The sequence below is a fragment of the Pagrus major genome, chromosome 14 (assembly GCF_040436345.1).
Source record: "Pagrus major chromosome 14, Pma_NU_1.0".
NCBI classification, from domain to species: Eukaryota; Metazoa; Chordata; class Actinopteri; order Spariformes; family Sparidae; genus Pagrus; species Pagrus major.
In genome coordinates, this window is record NC_133228.1 from 925001 (window position 1) to 946311 (window position 21311).

At 41.3% G+C, this 21311-nt stretch overlaps 1 protein-coding gene and 1 long non-coding RNA gene across 2 annotated transcripts in view; one reads left to right on the plus strand and one right to left on the minus strand.

Moving 5' to 3' along the window:
- Positions 1-181, minus strand: part of LOC141008389 (uncharacterized) — a 2195-nt gene extending 2014 nt beyond the window's left edge. The window contains exon 1 of the long non-coding RNA XR_012180068.1: positions 91-181. This is a non-coding gene — a long non-coding RNA (uncharacterized lncRNA). The remainder of the gene's footprint in view (positions 1-90) is intronic.
- Positions 182-3932: 3751 nt separating this feature from the next.
- mkrn1 (makorin, ring finger protein, 1) overlaps positions 3933-21311 on the plus strand; it is a 28678-nt gene continuing 11299 nt past the window's right edge. The window contains exons 1-5 of the mRNA XM_073480497.1: positions 3933-4019; positions 4719-4850; positions 13424-13605; positions 15756-15979; positions 18019-18233. Of these exons, the coding sequence (XP_073336598.1) occupies positions 3946-4019; positions 4719-4850; positions 13424-13605; positions 15756-15979; positions 18019-18233 (827 nt within the window). The 5' untranslated portion in view covers positions 3933-3945. The remainder of the gene's footprint in view (positions 4020-4718; positions 4851-13423; positions 13606-15755; positions 15980-18018; positions 18234-21311) is intronic.

Consider the following 21311-nt stretch of genomic DNA (forward strand, 5'->3'; position numbering starts at 1 on the left):
GTGAAAACAAAATTAACGGTTAAGATCGGTATCTATTAACGTATCTGTTTCCTTATACAGCAGAATGAAAGCATATTCTTTAAATCTTACCCTTGCTCCGGTTCGTAGCGCTGTCCGGGCTGAAGAGAAACTCACGCAGCTGACGATCTCGGCAAAGTCCACCACTCAGCAGCGCTATTCGGCTCCGTCGGGGTCTTTGTGTTTGCCGTCGGTCTCACAGCTCCACACAGGCTTTACTCATCAGGTTTGCTTGTCGCTAGCTTGTTAGCAAAGTCCATGCAAAAGCACTGCTAGCCGCTAGGTCAGAAGCTAACTTAAAGTCCTCTGTCTTCTTGTGCTGAGTAGTCCACTCAAACGGACAGAACCCATCACCAATAACGTTTTTATAAGAGTCCTGGTTGAACACTTTCACTCAAACTGGCGTAGATATTAATTAAAAAGTTCGTGTTTTCACTTTACAGTAGACAACCTGCATCTGTCTTCTTCCTCCGTTCGTCACTCTCTCGCATCTCCACCCACTTCCCCTTCACCTCAGTTCCTCCACCCCCTCGTCCTTTGACCTCAAAGGTGAATTAGAAAGGTCTCCGAGTTGTGAAGACGGCGTACTGCTTCCTGTAAATTACAAGACCAAAAACATACACTTTTAGAAAACAACTTACACTGGTTCTGCTCACTTGTTCTTTTACAAGGCTACTAGGCTACTTTTAGCTTAGCTAGCAGTAACCTAACATATTCTTACCGCAATCTTGGGATTGTGCACCCATCTTCTCTTCTTAGAGTTAGTCTCTTCCGCACACTTTTTCGACTCCTAAGCAGCCAACCTATCCTCTTTGGACAGCAACCTGGAGTTTACTACGGTGAACTTCTCATTCACATCGGCAGCAAGCAGACTAAGCTGAAGGGACAGCCCACTGATAGCATTCAGCAGTTTCTTCTCGCCGGAAAAATGTCACCTGGGGTAAAACTCCCCTTGCTACCCTGATTTGCATTTGTATAGCTCACAGCATTTTCATTTACATGTTAAAGCCTCCCCTAGAATTAGGGGGAGGGGGGTCATGGGGGCACAACTGCCAAGCAAGGCCCACGTCAATTTCCGACAATTCACGGCAGTTTTCGGTGTTGCCTGCAAATTGCCGTGTGCAGTCGTAAACCTGAACTTCCACGACAATCTACAGTGCCGTTTACTGACGAAAATCCCACTTTTCATGCAGTGTCAGCAACAAACCTGCCAAGTTTGAAGATCGGATAAATGGTTCTCATGATTTGCAAATGACATACTTACAGACAGACATAGATTCCTTGCTTTATAGTTGGACATGCTCAGTTTTATGACAGCAAAAGCCGCACAGCTAGGGCACCAAACACATGCAGACACACACACACACACACACACACCACTGTCCCCCTTCAAAAGTTATTTCCCAGTGGTTGCCATCATGCCTACTTGTCGATACTAGTGCTATGGCATTGAACATGTGAGCTGAACATAACCTGGCTCCGTATTTCAAATGTATTACAAGTTGCAGGATTTTCTTTTTTCCACCATTGAATCAGGCAATCACTTTGTCTTTAGATTGCACTCCAGCAAAATTACCCAGTAATCTTTGGGTGGGAAAGAACAAAACAATACAGCTGACACATTTACAGCAAATTTGTGAGAGAACTGAGTGTACAAAAAGGAGAAAGTAAGGAAAGTGAGAAGTGAGTGATAAAACTATTTGACAGTCAACTATGGACAGAGTGGTGGTAAAGTATTGGCAAGAAGAAGGCAAACAGCCAGTTAGCCAGCCTCTCTCAATCAGCGAGCATGATTTGACAGTATTCCACAGTTTCTTGTGATGTCACAGACTGCTTGGCTTTATCAGTTTTCAAGTGTTCCCATAAATGTTGAATGTGGAGGGAAGTCTTTGACAGTCAGGACTCCTTGGTCTTCTTTGGTCTTCGAGTAATTCTGCCCCCTGATGTTTTCTGTCTGGCCAAACTACCTTTGTACATGATCTTTACCAATATTAACAAGGCTTATTGCCATGCTCCCCAGAGGAGAAAACTGATTTTTCACACTCCATGATTTCTTCTTGGTTCAAGGTGACTTTTTTGTCATTGTACAACCCAGGATTGCATAACAAAATGCAAGTTTGTAACTCCTTCATACCACTCAAACATAGAACATATACAGTTATTCATACACATAAACATGTATTTAATTTTTAGAATTTGCATCAGGGTGTATGTAAACAGCAGAAACAAGTTGGTGACAATAATATGTTCTGCATCTTCATATTAAAAGTTTGACTCCAGGTAAACTCTGTCCATCCACTTTGACTGCTTGTGAGCACCAAGCATCCTGATTCTGTGAACCTGGAACACAGTTCGCCCGTGGAGTGCAACAGGTTGATCTAGCATATTGTGATGGAAACAGGTCTCTGTCGAGATGTGGGCAAAACTATTTCCTATTTCCAGTTTCTTGGCCAGCCTGAGTCACATTTTGTCCATTTCATTTTCCTGTGACTGGACATTAGCCATGAGCAGCATCAGTTCCAAGATGGATTACAATGACTCTTATCCCGACTCTCCTCCTCTCCTCCCTGGTCAGGATGGATGGTTGAAAGATGCTATGGGCAGTGGTCATCTCAAAGTCTGTTGCTCATAATCCAAAACATGAGTGTTCTTCTCCAAAGCTGAGGAATGTATTTCTGGCAATTCATGTTTCAGCAGCAGAGCTGAAATAAAGTTTGGAATCACCTGTTGATGTTTTTCTTATTTCCTTCAAAAATTGGAATTCTTTTTGCGCAAAACTGCTGGGAGATAATTTTGCTGTTATTTTGTCTTTTAAGCAGATTAAAACATAGCAGAGTAAGTTATTAAATGTTAAGAAAGTTTAAGTTTTACATTATGGAAGTTTCTTCACTAATTGCTTTACTAATAATTGCCAATAGTTGAGAAAAAATTAACAAAATTGGTAAACACAAAACAAATACTGAGACACTGGCAGTCAGTCTGTTTTCTATATTTTTTATAGAAATGATACAGATATAATTCAGGACAGACAACATACAGAGAACAATCTACTGCATAATGTCAGCAAAACCAAGGAGCTTATTATTGATTTTAGAAGAAAGGAGGCAAAGACACACACCCCTGTCTACATCAGTGGAGCTGAGGTGGAGCGGATGAACTATAAGTTCCTTGGAATTATCATCACTGAGAACCTATCATGGTCAACACACATCACCACCCTGGTTAAAAGAGCACAGAAAAGTCTACTTCCTACGGAAACTTAGGAAGGTTAAATTCTGGAACAAGATTCTGGTTAACTTTTAAGGAGGAGCGATAGAAAGCATCCTGACTGGAAACGTCACAAACTGGCATGGTTCATCACAGGACAGGACAGGAAGGCTCTACAGCGGGTGATTAAAACCGCCCAGAACCTCACTGGTACCATCTATGGAGCATCAGTGACATCAGTGAAGTGAGATGTCTGCACAGAGCCCAAAAGATACTAAAAGACAACACTGATATGGTAAAATATAACACAGTATAAATAGTGCTAAATTACAAAAAATAGTTGCATAAAATGTACAATACAAACCATTTTCATTACATTTCTTCTTCTTCTTCTTCTTCTTCTTATTATTATCATTATTATTATTAATAATAATATTATACACTATTATATGATATTAGTTATATTATTAAGTTACTCAACCAAAGATTAACGACGTTACTTACTGTACTTAACGTCACGTACGTAAGCTCCTTTCATGTGCTGTCAGGCACCGTGTTGTTGTCGGCATCTCACTGTGGTGCCCCGCTGAGGACGGTACTGACGGTACCCGGCGCGAGGTTTTCGGTAAACTCCGACTTCAACCGTACAGATACGAAAGAGGCCGAGCTGGAGCGGAGCTGTCCGGAACATCCGGCCGTAGCTTCTCAACATAAACAGCAATGGCGGAGGCAGCAGTAGCATCTACGGCGACCTCACCAGTAACAGGAGGTTGGACCAAACACGTAACCTGCAGGTAAGACAAAACGAATGAGTATTAAAATATCAAGGATGATTATATCGTATATCGTTTGACACCTAACTAGCGACGATACGGTGGTTTGCGAGCGACTGACAACAGCGTCTTCTGAGGCTTGGCTCAGCTGTTGGCTAGCTAGCTGTAACGTTACTAGACTGGTGTGTTGTTATGTTCACTGTGTTATGGTCACAGAGCAGGCTGGTGGTGTAGCGAGGATAGCGACCAGTTTGCTGCCTACGTTTTCAGCAACTACCTTGGTTCGCAGTAATAGCCAGGCTATAATATTAGACTACAATACAAGAGAGTGACAAAATCGTTAATATTAACGATAATTGTAACAAGCTGTTAACAGGTACTCGGTACACTTTCACTTTAACCAACGTTAAACCCAGCGAGTCTTGCTGGTTGGTGAAAGTAATTTTATAATCTACGTAATACTTTGTCAGGTGTTTCAATCAGACTAACCACATTAGCGAACGTTTGTTGTGACCGTGTTAACATTGGCTTGGTAGCGTTACCAACATGAAAGTGAAAGGCGACATTCTCACACAATTAGCTTACTACATGTTGTTCAGCTTTTTAACATACACATTTCTGTTTGACATGCGGATCTGAAAACTAACTAATTATATTAACGTTAAGTTTTCCGATACGATTCTAGTGTAATGTGACATTTTTGTTCTCATGTATTTTCAGATACTTCATGCATGGTCTTTGCAAAGAAGGAGAGAACTGTCGATATTCCCATGATCTGACCAACAGCAAACCTGCTGCCATGATTTGCAAGTTCTTTCAGAAAGGAAACTGTGTTTTTGGGGAGCGTTGCAGGTAAAGACTCAACTAAAATCTAAGTTCTTTTAAATACAAATAAAAAATATGGATGTTATCAGAAAAGCTGGGATGTTTTGAACTCAGCTGAGATGTTGAAAGTCAGCCTAAAAGCATGATTCCAGTTGTCAGTTGAGCTGCATTATAACTTCCTTTCTAAAACTGGCTGTGTTCTCAGTCAAGTGACAGCACAGCAGCTTTGCTGGCAGGGCTTCTCAGAAATGTTACAGCCTGCTCCTCCAAGTGGATCTGACACCTGAGATTGCTGCTTCCTAATGTCAACATGTTGTTGGTCTGTGTCTATGGCAGCTTCATGTAGGTCCGGGACTAAACCTATAAAATATGTAGTGGAAGTTTTGTCCTGAGTGTTTGTGGAGGTTTTATATGTTCAGCTTCCTTCTGGCAGTCTCACCATAGTTTCTGTTGAGATGACAATGGCAACTATTCTAGTACATGGACACTTACCTTTTTGACCATAGAAACATTTTTTGGGAAAATTTTCTGTTGTGTTTTGTCAAAATCCTGCCTATAAAATAGACATAAGCCTGGTCTGCATCTGAATATGGTGAAAGGCAGTGTTTTGATCTTGAGCAGCTGGGTGACGGCAGGGTCCTGCTGTGTGTTTGGCTAACAGAGCTAAGATTTTTCAGAGGTACATGAAGTGTTAAACGGTGAACTGCATTTTAATGTGACAACAAAACAAGTTTACTTCTTCCTCGAGTTTTACTACCTCGGCCATTTTCAATGGTTGGCAAACCAGCTTATCAACTGGACTGGAGTGCAGCAGTCAGTCTTTTAATGAGATTACATATGTTCCATGATGTCTGTCCTATTAGATTCCCCAATGTAGTATTGTTATCCATCATTTAGTATTGATGGCAATTCCCTGTGGTCTTCATTATACTTGTTGCAATCTCTCAGTGCATGTTTGACAGTTTTCAGTTTATTACTGTGTGTGTGCGTGTGTGTGTGAATAGTGCAGTAGGAAGCTTGCCTATTCTATGGAGTATTAAAGTACAGTTTGGAGTTCAAAGTACTGTAATTTTTAATGCTAATGTGTTGAACAACAATAGATAATAATAACAAAGTCAAGAAGCAGTCAAGGTATTTGACAACCTAAGAATGAGACTCAAAAATCGACTATCTTTCTTCAGAGTCGCTTTAGGAGTTTGCCTACGTTATGGTGTTGCTTTAATTGTCTACATTAATGCAAGTTCACTGGCTTGCCTCGCCTCTCTGTTTCTCTTTTTCTTTCTCTCTCTCTCTCCTCTCAGTTTTCTCTCCACCAGCATCATTATTTGCTTTCTTCATCAGCAGTTAGTTTAAAATGCTAAGATGCGTTGGTGGCCCACCCTAGTAAAACATATCTGTGGGAAACACTGGACTATTTTACTTTTTTAAATTTAAAAAAATATATATTTTTTGCCTTTTTATGGCTGTATCTTACAGGACAGCTCAGAGAGGTGACAGGAAATGGGATGAGAGGGAGGGGGGACAACACACAGCAAAGGGCAACTGGTTGGACTCGAAACCTGGGCCAGTGAAGCGAGGACAGGTCTTCTTGTACTGACTACCAGCTGAGCTAACTGGCACCCCATTCTTTCACTTTTTTGATAAATGTTAGTGAATATCAAACTTACTGCATTGGGCCCGTGTCCATATCAATATAAAATTCTTGGATCCGTCCCTTTATCCAGATATGCACCAAAATTTTGTGGAGTCTATTCTGAGCTGAGGCCTGTCCTCCATCCAAGTTTCATGGAAATCCAATAAGAAGTTTTTGTGTAATCCTGCTGACAAACCAACCAACTGACAAATGAACACGGGTGAAAACATAACCTCCTTGGTGGAGGTAATAAACAACACATTACATTATTCTTACTTCAAATTTTAACAATTGGCTTCAGATTTTCAAGGGGCAGTATGTTCAATTTCACCAACAAATCAATGGTTAAAGAAGGTCCAGAGTAGATTAAAAACATATCTTTTCCATCTTAACAAATAAATTCTCTGTTAACACTTCTACTCCGACATCAACATTATTTCAACCCTTATTTTCTAATAAAAAACCTATTTGGATTAATTTCTGTGTCTGATCATCATTAAGCTAGCTTGTTTTTTGAGTTTTGGATTTGTTTTTTCTGCCTGTCTGGCAGCCATAGCCTTCCATTTATTTAACTGCACTGTAACAATCATCTTTATTTAAAACATGCCTTTATTTACATAGCCTAACTGATGTCGGTGAACATCATGTGTTTTTAAATGGTCCGTTATATAATTACTACATTTGTGCAGACTAATTAGAAAAATCTAAACTGCATTACCTTGTCGCTAAGTAAAAGCAGACACATTGTTCATTAATGGATTGCCCAACAGTAGAACATTTTCCTGTCAATGAAAGGTAATTTTTATATTGGACTGAAATCAGCCAGTATGCATGAAACATAAACACTGCAGTATGCATAAATATGGTCAGTAGCATTTATTTGTAATAAAAGGGCTCAAACATGCAGTCATATGGTCCTTTTGAGAGGCAGATTAGACTCCCAGTCTGTTGTCAGGCTTGAGTATACCCAGACAGCAGCAGCCAGCTTGTACAGACAGTGTCTGCACCATGTCTGGTTCAGGAGCATCCCCATAGTTACCAAGACACTCGGAGGATCACCCCAATGGCAGCACGACATTGGTTACACACATACTTATACACATACATAATTTTTTTTCTTGAATAGTCAGCCTTTCTCACGTAGGAAGCAGTCGATTGAATGTATATAGCTTACTGTTGTTGTTGTTGTGTTAAATCACATTCCTCCATCCTTGTGATGGAGCTGCATGAGAGTGTCCTCATTATTCCTGTGACCCTGTGGGGCTTTGCACCCTGTGTTAAGAGCCCAGAGAAAGGCTCTCACTGTGGGGGTTTATTATGGTTGAATTCCCTGTGCTCTGTCTATTGTGATGGGCTCTGTCTCACTCTCTCACTCTGTCTCTGTGCCTCTCTCCCTCTCTCTCTCTCTTCTGCAGCCCCCAGGGCCAGACAGAGTGCACTGCAGCCTGCATGGCAATTGCATAACGCTCTCTGTTTGCTTCTTGCTCTCTTTCTCTGAGCAGTCACCCCTCCCCGTGCTGTTGCTGGTTCCCCAGGTTCACTCTGCTGCTGCACCTCCTCATTTATTTTTGCATAGCTCCAGCAGCCCTCCTCCTCTGCCCACTCATCCTGTGCTCCAATGGCTTTCTGGGAACAGACTGGTTAACGGTGTGTTCTGATGGAGCTCGCCATCATGGAGGAGGCTGAAGGAGGGACAGGTCAAGTCTTCCTTTTGTAGGCTGTGTGGAAAGGCTGTCATGGCCTGTTAGTCATGCTGTATTACAACTATGAAATTGAGCTGTTTTACATACTGAGGTGACTCTAGTAGGTAGTTCGACGTTGACCATTGACACTGCTAGTTGTGTTTACAGTGATATACTGTGCGCATTATGAAATGACAATTGGGAAAAAAACAAAACAAATTTTATCCTCTGAAGTAGAGCCTATGTATGGGAAAGGCTTTATAATAATACTGTATCAACACAAGTTTCATTTTGGCCTGTTGTCAGGTTGCTCACAGAATTTAGCTAATGAACAGCTAATATACCAGTTTACATGGTAGTTGTTTTGCTTGATCACCTTTATTCAATGATGAGACATTTCTATCCTGACCAGAGTAGTCTCTTCTTGGATGACAAGAGGATGTGAATAACAGCTAGGGCCATGGCAGTTACCAGATCTCGACCTAATCAGAACACCACATGAGGATCTTTTTGAAGCATCTTCATGAAGCACACTGAAGCTGCGTTGGCGGCATATGATGGCCAAAAACTAACCCAGACACTTGAATTTGTTATAGGTCTTCTGAAAATGTGACCAAATCTGCTGGCTCAAAAATATACACATAACAAATTGAAAGACCAATGTAAGTGATTATAGAAAGTTGTGGCATACAAATTTGCTTTTATAGCATGGCCTCTTAACTTCCTCTTAGTGATAACAGCTGGTGACTTTTCTGGGCCCATTTTAATAGGGCTTGTTTCATACACCCATAAGACTCCCACAAACACTACAATGGGAAAGTCTAAAGAGCTCAGCATTGATCTGAAAGAGCCCATTATTGATTTGAACAAGTCAGGCAAGTCACTTGGAGCCATTTCAAAGCCGGAAATGTGCATACATGGATCCACCTCATATCCCGCCCTCTCCACACCCACATTCAACCATAAATGGTTGATGTAAAGTGCCGCATGAAAGCCACTGATCGATGGTTCTTTACAGTTAAATGATTGCTACAGTCAGTGTTATCCCTCAGCCTGAGATATCATTTGAAAGTGGAAGTTTGTCGATTGTGAGAGAGCTGTCATTGACTTTATTTCCACACGTTCATAATTTACACAATCCATGTGTGTTGGTTGTGAAGGTGTACTAGGTGAGCTGACTGGAGAAGGCAGAGTGTGTGTGTGGCAGCCACAGCACTGCCTCTAGTGCGCTCTGTGTGGCGCTCAGTGTGCACCTGACAGCATAGTTGATGGTGTTCCCTGCAGCAATTTTACACACAACTACACAACTAGGCTCTATGAAAACTAAAATCATACTTATGTTATATGTGTACAGTACTCCTTCTTTGATATCTGATGTAATCTTGGATTTCTAAAACCGATGATTATAATTTCGTTCTCAAACAGTCCGGGCCTCTCCACTGCGTGCCTGGGAAGGGAATGAGATGGTGAGACAGTGCTGAGGAAATATGATTTCATATTTGAGTTGGCTGATATTTTTTACATTTAAAAGTTGTTTATGGCGGTGCGCAGCTCCGTGTTTTTTTTACACCCTCTACACCACAGACTGTAGACCCGCCCACTCCAGTAACACCATCGTTAAGTTCGCAGACGACACGACAGTGGTGGGACTGATCACAGGGGGAGATGAGTCTGCCTACAGGGACGAGGTCCTGAAATTGTCTGAGTGGTGCTCAGCGAACAACCTGTGTCTGAACACCACAAAGACCAAAGAAATCATCCTGGACTTCAGGAAACACAGGACAGATCCATCTCCCCTCTACATACACGGCGACTGCGTGGAGAGGGCCTACACCTTCACCTCCCTGGGCACCGTGATCTCTGCTAACCTTTCCTGGTCTGCAAACACCTCAGCTGTCATCAAGAAGGCACAGCAGCGTCTGCACTTCCTGAGAGTGCTCAGGAAAAGTAACATCTGTGAGAAGCTGCTGGTGACTTTCTACCGTTACCATTGAGAGCATCCTAACCTACTGCATCTCGGTGTGGTTCTCCCACTGCACTGAGGCAGATAGGAAGAGGCTCCAGAGAGTGGTCAAGACAGCAGAGAAGATCATCGGTTGCCCCCTCCCTTCCCTCAAAGACATTTACACATCCCGCTGCCTCAACAGAGCTGAGGCAATCACAAGAGACAGTACCCATCCAGCACATCACCTGTTCGACCTGTTACCCTCTGGCAGGCGCTACAGGTCCATCAAAATAAGGACAAACAGACTCAGAAACAGCTTCTTTCCACAGGCCATCACTGCACTGAACACAAACGGACACTGACACACACACACATGCACACACACACACACACACTACCCAAGAACAATGTGCAATAAGTCGATTTACAACCTGCACCTCTGCACATATTTATTTTTTATTTATATTTTTATACATTGCACTATTTGCTGTACTTTTGTACTTTTTTACTTACTTACCTTGTACTTTTACTTTAATTTATGTGTGTGAAATACTCGGATGCTGCTAAATTTCATTGTACACTTGTGCAATGACAATAAAAGGATTCTGATTCTGATTATGAAATAGTTATACTTCACTACATGCACAAGTACAAATGACACTGCTGGTTTGAATGTTTATGATAACGTGCATCTATAAATAACGTTTGATATGCAGTGAAATCACTTGTGAGATGTGTTATTATGCACATAGTAATGCCTCTCACATTTCATTTCTACAATCTGCTTCAACACACCACCTCCCCATCGCCACTTCCCCTTGCCTCCAAAACGTTCGTACGCATGGGTCAGAGTTTGCTTACAGTTGCACACATTCTCCCATCATGTTTGTTTTTATATATCACTACTTTTGCGTGGGAAGTGGCGTACACCTCTTTCATGCCTCATTTTGTGCATACACAATGTTTATAAATGAGACCCCAGAGGTGGAATTAAACTGTTCCCCCATTCTGCCTCTGTAGCCTTCACACAGATGGTGAGGCGGAATATCAAAGCAAGATTCCTGCCATGAAAAGGCAGTGTGAATGGAGCTACTGTTAGACACTTCAAATATGGGGGCCTGTTTTAGTCCATGTATTCTTCTTTTTCAAAAACATTACCCATAGTGCAACTGAGGCACTGAGTGACATCACCATTACATGCATTTTGCTCTGTTAATGTCAATATTGGATTTTTATCCAGTATTTGAATCAATTTGTATAGGTAACCTGATGAGCTTTACTTGAAATTTGGAGTTACTTATTACTCTTTCTAGAAAATGTACTATAACGTGATTTCTATCAATATTCAGATAAAATTACATATGCTGTGATAGAGTTTATGAATATCATCCACAGGTAGACTAATCCCGGGAATTCCACTGGTTGCATGTGCGCTTCGGAATGGCTCCGCTACGTTTTTGCTCCGTGCACCGTCGTCCGTCAACCCCCACCGGCTGTGTTTTTAGTGCAGCACTGCCGGACAGCTGGAGTTGCGAGACCGAGGAGTTCCTGCGATAATTACAGAATCACGCGGGGCCGCAGTTATAGGTATGTGTTATAAACACAACAACAAACAGACAAGGTGTTCCCAACCGAAGAATTAAAAGAAGTGCTTGAATTTGTCTCTTTTTTGAGATTTTTGCGCTGGCGTCAACACGGAGTGTTTTATTATGAAAATTAGCCGGATGTTATGTTGTTGTTTCAGTGTCTGACTTCCTGTCTGCTCTGTGCTGAATTCGGCTAAATTGATGCGGCATGCTCCGGCATCCGGCAGAAATACAACGACGGAGCAAAACCGTACCGGAGCCGTTCTGCAATGGACATGCATCCAGTGGAATTCTTGTGTTAGACATTTGATTTTGGTAATGTCTTATCCTCAAGATGGTACACTGTAGCCCATAGCTGTTTTCATCCCATATGTGTTTGAGGTCCCAGAAAACATTATCTAAGCAGTGGAAAATACAAGATCCTAAATATAGCCTCTAGACTAGCTATGCATTGTGATTCACTCACTGAAATATTGGGATTTTTCCCCCATGAGCCCATGATCTTTCATGCCAAGGCCATTCAAAATAAACACGTGTTCACAGCAAAGTGCAGCAATCTTTTTTTTTTGTTGTCGAAACATCACTCTGTATGTGTAATGTTTTGACCATAGCATTTTAAGAACGCTGTATCTGTCTCTCAAGTTGAGGCTTTATCAAAGTAAAAACAGCGTACTGGACTGCACAAACTAAACATACTGAAGGTCAAGCTCAGTATCTTGGAGTTGTCTTTGTCCTCTGTTTGTTTAGACTTCAGTCTCACTGCACAGTAAAAGGGCATGGTCATTAACACAAATATTATTGGGGGTGTCATGATTTTGTCATGCTGAAAACTTGGCCTGGTTGATTTTCCTAACCAACCTTTTCCTACTGCTGACAGACTGAGGTCAGTCAGCAGTAATGACATAAGTGCAGCAATTCTTTTTGTAAAACCTTTTGCAGGAACATCCTCAAATACATAATATATGAGCTCAAACAATCAATGTTCCGTGATGCCACTTTTTTCCCAAAGAACTAGGTGCAGTCCAATGGTTGATAAAGACAAACATAAACACGGATAAACCTATCCAATCACCGCTGGGGCTGCAGCTACTGATTGTCATCACCATTGACTAACCTCCTAATCATTTCCAAACTTCATTGATCAGTCATTTGGTCCATAAAAGGACAACAGTGAAATATGCCCATCCCAGTCTCTCAAAAGTCCAAGATGAGGTCCTCAGATATCCTGTCGTCAGTCCAAAACTCCAAATTATTCAGTCCAATATAAAGCAGAGAATAGCAGGAAATCTCCACATCAAAAAACAGCACCCTCTGCTGCATAGGAAATTACTTTTAATTAATCAATTAATTAATTAATTAATTAATTAATTAATTGATTATCATAATAGGTAGCAAATATCCCTCTCTCAAATCGATCAATTCACCAATTGTTGCACCCGTGATTATCTTTAATCAGACTTGTGCATCATTTGGTGCAAAAAAAATCTTTTTGAGTACTCTCTTACAAACCTTTTATTGATGTAATGCTGAAATGTTAGACGTTTGTGCCAGGCACCCAGTAAATAAGTAGAAGTTCACTATCGGTAGTCTTACAATTCTGGGTTGCACATACATGTTTAACATTGTTATCAACTTTGGTTTGTAATCCAGATCTTCCTTTCCTGATCATTGCTCTGGTTGTAACTTCCCTGCATTAGTGCTGTAGGACAGTAGATCCTTTGTGATGTAAATTCTGGTCCTGTGTGCTTGCTCAGGTTTGAACACTGTAAACCGGCAAAGAGCGAGGAGCTGCAAACCCCCCAGACGCTGCCTCTGCCCTCTGTCTCGCTGGATGGACCATCAGACCCGGACCCCAGTGTGTCAACACCTGGCTCAGCAGCACAAGACTGGGTCAATGCTGCTGAGTTTGTCCCAGGACAGCCATACTGTGGACGAGGTGAGTGACAGGCAGTTAGTTAGAAGTTAGTTAGAACTGAAGAAGCCTCTTGGACGAGAGGTGAAATGTCTTCAAGAAACTGAAACGTCCAGTTGCCTGGGATATACTGTAGCACTTAGAATGACCAGCAGTAATAACATCAAGTTTGATAATGATGCTGTTCATGAAGTTGGACATTTACATACATCCCTGTCAGTTACATTTAAACTAATTTTTTTTCTCGCTATTCGTGACATTTAATCCTAGTAAGTTTCATGTCTTAGGCCAGTTAGGATCACTTTTTAAAGAAGAAGATCAAAAGTTTACATACACTTTGTTTGTACCTTGAAATTATTTTGCGTCCAAATTATGTTTCGCGTAGCCTTTCACAAGCTTCTCGCAATAAGTTTGGCCGGCTCCTCCTCAAACAGGTTTGTAGGTCTCCCCGCTCTTCCACACTTTTTCAGTTCTGCTCAGAAATGTTCTTCTCAGTCTGGCCACTTATATACCTTTTGACTGCTGTCCTCAATCCATTTTGTTAGGACTTTGAAAGCATGCTTGGAACCCGTTTATGACCAAGCTTTAACTTCCTGGCTGATGTCTTGAGATGTTGCGTCAATATGCTGTATCCACATCATTTTGTCCTTCCTTATGATGCCATCTATTTTGTGAAGTGCACCAGTCCCTCCTGCAGCAAAGCACCCCGACAACATGATGCTACATCCCCTGTCCCTCACCGTTGGAATGGTGTTGTTTGGCCTGTAAACGTCACTCTTTTTCCTCCAGATGTAATACAGGTCATTAGGGCTAAACAGTGTAATTTTGGTTCATCAGACTAGAGGACATTTCTCCAAAACTTAAGATCGTAAGAGCCATGACATAATTTTCTGTAAACTCAAGCTGTCTAAAGGCTCAGTAGACTTAGTGAATGTAAGCTTCTGACCCACTGGAATTGTGATTCAGTGAATTATAAGTGAAATAATCAGTCTGTAAATAACTGTTGGAAAAATTACTTGTCATGTCAGTGGATGTTTAAACAAACTTGCTAAAACTATAGTTTGTTAAAGGGGACATATTATGAAAAAAAAAAATTTCAGTGCTTGGGCACGTACATGTGGGTATCTGGAGTACCTACCAACCCACAAACTATGAAAAAGGACCTCCCAGTCAGTTTTTTGTGGTCTGCCTAGGTCAGACGACATGGGATTTGGCAAGCCATTCACATTTTGGCCCCTTTCTTATGTAAGGTTGAGGCTCATCTGAATAAAAAACGCTCCCAGTCTGAGTGTCCGCAGCACCAGCTCGAGTGCTACCTGTAGGACAGCCCGCTAGCGCTAGCATTATGTAGCTGTTCTTTTGTTGGCCACACAGGTTGGCACAGTTTTAACGAGGGACCATGGTGTTTCAACATTTGAAAACATGAAGCCACAGGTTTTTTTAACATGGCCTGTTGTACAGAGGAGAGAAGGCTTGGTTGTGGTTGCGGGACGTCACTGCGCTATCACCCCACTCCAGAGATGGTCCATCTGGGGCGCAACTTATAATGGAAGTGCAAATTGGTGTGGCACGATTTGACCTGGCACAGCCAGAAGTGCCAAAGGAAAAGCCCCAATAGAGCTTTGGTAGAAATAAATCAATGAATCGGTGAATAAAAAACAATGTGATTTTGTTCTAGTAAACTCCTCTTGCAGCCTTCTTTCAAACCATATTTGCCCAGCTGACATCTGATGTTCCTCAGCATGGTAAAGACAGTTCGTTCTACTGCTGTCCTCTGAGGATAGACACAGTGCAGTGGAGGTTGGAGTCAACATGGAATGAACAGTTGAATACTTCAAAAGAGTTTACACACCAGTGTTTGGTGCGTTTCAAACAACCTGGGGTGCATTTGTCTATTTGGCTGGGTTTATCTAGGCATATGTGAACACTCTAATCCAAACTTCAATGTAGGTCAAACAACCCGACCAAGACCACATCTAAAGAACTCAATTAGTTTCCAAGTTATAATTTATGTTTATTTGTTTGTTAAAAGTCAGTTTGTGCACAAAGGTTGGTTAAGTTAGTCATTTACAAGAGTAGACATAAGCACAAAGAGTTTTTATTTTCTGATTAACGTGGCTCAAAATAAATGTATGTGATTGAAAAAATCTCTCTCGGTGGACTGTCTGTCACAGCTGAGCCAGTGAAAGTGGAGAGCTCCGTCCCTCTCATTGAGGAGTTTGACAGTGACGCAGCACCGGATAAACAAGTGTTGAGGAAGCAACTCTGTCCGTACGCTGCTGTTGGCGAGTGCCGCTACGGAATCAACTGTGCCTATCTCCACGGCGACGTGTGTGACATGTGCGGCCTCCAAGTGCTCCACCCCAGTGACAACACCCAGCGCTCCGAGCACACTAAGGTAACGGTTACAGAAACACCTGCTGGTGGATCCACATTTACCATGTTGGGGTTTCCTGACGGTCACACATTCCTGGAATACTCTGAAGTTAGGCAGATTGTAAAGCAAAATGTGTTTGTACTGTATTCAGCCCTCTGGCTTTGATCACCTGTAGAATGTCTAGATTACATTGCTCTTTCCAACTAAATTTCCTCCATGTCCCCTTATTTTTCATAAACCTATCACCCTTAATACATGTGTGTTTAACTCATCGTGCTGGTGCATTCCAGCTTGATTTACAATTTTTTTGCATTTCTTTTAGGGTTTGAGTGTTAAGCAGGTCATTCTCCTTTTTAATACAGACAGAAAAAAGCATTTCTCAATTTCTTAGATTTCTGAATTTTGAATGCAACACATGAGGCTTAGCTTAAAACATGTTGCCCCGTGACGTAGCTCGCTCCATGTGCAGTGCCCCTGCTGCCTCCCTGAGTAAACTGCTGAAATGTCTGTAAGACAGCAGTTAATTTAAAATGAGAAGTTATTAGGTGAATGTTTTGTACACACACTTTGCTAATCAGAGAGAGATGAACGTGATGAGAGATAACAGATTTGTTAAAGTTGGAGCATGATAAATGTGTGGGTTTTGCTGTCCTTGTGTCTGATGTCCATCATTTGCACAGGTGCCCCCTTAGTTTCTCACTCACATATGCAGTGGTCCAACACTAGCAGGCAGAGGTGGGCTAAACATTGCTGTGTTGTCTTAAGTTTTCCCGTCAACTACTAAGCTCGGGACAACACTGGTAATACACAGTACACTGACTTTTCACAAGAAAAGACGCTCACTACCTGTGAGCACTGTGTTAACTTAATGCTAATGCAAACTGAACATTTCCTACTGCTGCAGCTTCACATAAAAAGCGTTTAACTGTCAAAATGCAAGTTGACTTTTATTTTGAAGTAGGCTACTCACAGTAAATGCAATGTTTTCAGTGAGTTAGTTTCACTTACTGCTATCGTTCATTATTTTCAGCATTTGTTGACAGCTGATCCGTTTGAAATATGTCTAGGAATAGCTTTATACAGTCTGTTGGAGTAATGGATAAGAAGCAGCTATAAGATGAAGAACTGCAGGTGACAGACTGCACAAGTCCAACTTCTCAGAAAGGTAACAAACTCCCTTTCCCTCACTAACGTTATCAGGTTCCTTGTTAGCAAAGTGGTGCTTTTGTTTTTGCTTTTACTGTGATAATTGCTAAATTCACTTAACACATTGCATTTACCGTGACTAGCCTACTTCATTAAAAAAAAATCAACTCATGTTGCCTGTAAAATGCTTTTAATGTGAAGCTGCAGCAGTAGCAAATGTTCAGCTTGCATTAGCATTAAATAAGCACAGTTCTCTACAGATAGTGAGCCTCTTTTCTTACAGAAGCCTGGTGTACCGGGTAATGCCGATGTTGTCACAAGCTTATTCGTTTGTGGGAAAATGTTAACACTGCGACAACCCAACTCTCTTAATTGACTTTGTATTGCGTGAAGTTGACATATTTTCACTTCTGTCTGCAAACAAACAATAGGGAAATGCCCAAAAGCTGCTGTGTGGTGGGATGCATTAACAACAGGGTCAAAACCCAGAACAAAATGTTATAAGCTGCTGAACAAAAACCTTTTAGAATGCTTTAAGAAGACAGGTGGTTACAGGCAATGAGGAGATAATCAGGAAGAATGTGAAAGAATGAGCTAGCTAGAGACATTTTGTAAGCATTTCAGCCCACGGTGACTTTTTGTGGTAATTGTTTTTCTCTATTGGGTGTGGATTTTTGTATGAGGAGTTGCAACAAGGACCCACAGCTGCTTCGTTGCAGTGGTGTCATTTAAAATAAATGAGGAGGCTGCCGTTTTCTGAACACAGCCTGTTGTCTGAACACAGCACAAGAAAACAATACCAGCTCATCTGTAAGAGGTTTATTCTCACATTATCGTAGGACCACAGCTGAATGGAACCCTGGTTAAATGATGAAAAGGTTGTGGTGTGTTGGTTTAACTGTCTCCTCTCATAGGCATGCATCGAGGCCCATGAGAAAGACATGGAAATCTCATTTGCCATCCAACGCAGTAAGGACATGATGTGTGGTGTGTGTATGGAAGTGGTGTTTGAGAAGGCCAACCCAAGCGAGCGCCGTTTTGGCATCCTTTCCAATTGCAGCCACTGTTACTGTCTAAAGTGCATCCGCAAGTGGAGGAGTGCCAAGCAGTTTGAGAGCAAAATTATCAAGTGAGTCTCTTTCTGTTTTATTTGATTGTGATGAGGTTCTTGTGTCATCGTTCCAAGGTTAAATGCGAGATGATTTTCTATCTATATACATTTTCTCTTGCCAAATATCTATTAATCTAGGAAGTTTTACTTGCATTTTAGCCTGAGGATAATCAAAACTAATGACCAAAAAGGTTGTGAGTCTATATGACAAACGGTATAAAAAGCAAAAGGTATTCAATTTCCAATTTCCATTTACAAAACTGAACTGAGAAGCTTTACCCAGCAAATGTCTGAGAAGAAAAGGTCTTCTCAATACATTAATAAGATTTAATGAATGGACTCATCATTCCAACACTGTTATCTGTGGTGGTTCCAAACGTAAACCTTGTTACATCAGCTGAAATGAACTGATGATATTTCAGTGGAATCTATCTTAAATCTACAGGCCTTACAGTGAAAACCCATGTGCTTCTTTTCTTTTTTCCTCCTACTTATAAAGCCAGTCCTCTAAATTTGAGATTATGATAGTGGACAAAAATGAAAGCTAATTTCTAATGTGTGTTGGAGGATAAACAGCTCCTGCTTGGCTATCCTGATTGGACAATAAAAACAAGTGAAATTCTCAGTTATCCCATCTCAACAGAAATAAGTCCTGCGTGCAAGATAAGTCAATATGTTAAGTGCCTTTGGTAACCTGTGAAAAACTTATAGTATGGGAGTATAGTATAGTTGTAGGAAAACTTGCGAATGTCTCAATACAATTCATGTAGGCATTTTATTGAAAGGAAGTGTAGGAGCCACGAAGGTGTAGATTTTGTAGTTTATATTTGGGTTTGTTATATTTTGTTCTTTTTTGTTGTTGTTTATTTTTGATATCACAGTAACTGGGTCACGGGAATATGGGCGGTAACATTTAATTAATGTATTCACCTGTGCACTGCATGGCGGTAAGGTAACAAAGAGAGAGAGGGTGAGTGACTGGGAGGCCGTATTTTTCGTTGACCGCTGTTTTTTGCTTATGATCGCTGTTATTGATTTTTCTATACTTTAAGCACGATATAATAAGTTATTTTTTCTTCTTTAATAAAATCCTTAAACGCATTTTGATCTCAGCGAATATTTTGTTAGTACAGCGCGTCAGCCAAGCAGCAAACACCCTACGCTTAGCCTCTCAGCGACTGCTTTGTTTTTTGTCGCTATATTTTGGTCAACGAAAAAAGGCATTAAGGAAAACAACATGGGACGGCTCAGCGGATTCAAGGATCAAATGGGAGAAAGGATCATCAGAAATAAATGATGGAGGAAGGACTGGATCTCAATCATTACAACCTCGGGAGACGCACTCATAAGCCAGGTATGCTTCCCGGTGTATATGTGCAGAAAGCTGTTTATTAATGGAAGGAATGCGGCTTGCATATTCTCTGCTCTTTGTCCATTGGGGACAATTGTTTGATTGAACGCCGGTTGAGAGAGTGGGTCATCCCGATTGCTGGCATTGATTGTGTGGATTCGGTGCTGTGATATCTCCGTGCTGTCAGATGAAGAATCTCAGCTTCGTCTCTTTGAAATTGCCGCTGTGCTGCTGATGTGTGTATGTGACGTTGTCTGGAGGAATTTCCTTTCGGTCCGCGGAAGTGTTTGGATGCACAAATGTATTGAAAAGGAACTGGGAAAAGGAAATAAAAGAGGAAAATGAGTCAAATTAGTGCTGTTGTTTCGAGTTCTGAAATGGAGAGTGGAAAAAGGGAATCTAAGCTGACTGCAAAGGCTTGGGAGAATAAAATTGAAAAGCTTCAACGGGAACGGAAAACGAGTGTGAATAAAATTAAAGGGCTCATACCACAAATGAAATCATTCATGAAAAAAAGGGAAAATGTCTCAAAGGTACAGCCTCTTTTGGAGAGTTTAACTGAACATTGTGAAAATGCCATCATGTCACATAACATGTTGACACCTTTACTCCCTGAGGATGAACAGAGGAAACACAATGAATGGTTTTCTAGCATTATGAGCTATTGCAACACATTTAAAGGGGATGTTGAACAGTGGTTGAACAAACCAGAGGAACTATGCCACAATGTATTTCATGTTCAAGCTGATCCTGCTGTAATGAATGAACCTCAGCCACTGGAAGCTTCTATAATCAATTCAGACGACATGCAAGACCACGTGAAACCAAATGACAGTGTGTCAAATGTGGGAAGCAGAGTATCCAAATCACAAAACTCTGCTACAGGAACAAAGTCTGTCGCTTCCAGTGTTTCTTCTGCACGTCTCAGAGCAGAGGCTGATTTGGCAGCTCTGAAGATGAGACAAAAATTATTAAAAGACAAACATCAACTGGAAGAAGAGGAGGAAAGGCTACGTAAAAGGAAGGAGCACCTTAAATTGGATGAGGAAATTGCAGCAAACATGGCTAAACTGGATGTGCTCAAGTCTCAGAGTATCCTAAGTGGGAAAACCTCTGTAACAAAGCGCTCAGATGGAATGAACTCCTATTGGGAAAAAGGACAAGGGAAAGCACAGACCCTCAGTGCTAAAACAAAGTCATTCGTACCGCAAAGGTCACAACAGGAAATCAAATATATTCATCTGGATGCAGGAACAAGACCTAAGGAGAAAAATCCATCTCAGTTAATGTATCCAGAACCTATGTCACTTACCTCATATAAACCCGAGCTACATGCAGTGAATCGCAGTCCTCAAGAAAAGACACAAATGCAAGGTGGAAATACCTTGAATGCAAATATTGGTCGAAATCAAGATCAAAACAATATGTTTGGCATTATGACAAAACAGAATGAAATAACAACACTGTTGATACAGCAGCAATGCCTTTCATCTTTACCTAAGAGGGAGATACCAATTTTCGATGGCGATCCATTAAAATATCATGCATTTGTGAAGGCCTTCGAGAACAGCGTGGAGAGGAATACTGCAAATCACAGTGACAGGCTGTATTTCCTGGAACAGCACACAAAGGGTCACCCCAAAGAACTGATAAGAAGCTGCCAGCATATGGAGCCTGAGAGAGGATATGCGAAGGCAACAGCTCTATTACAGGAGCAATTTGGAAATGAGCTGAGGATCGCATCT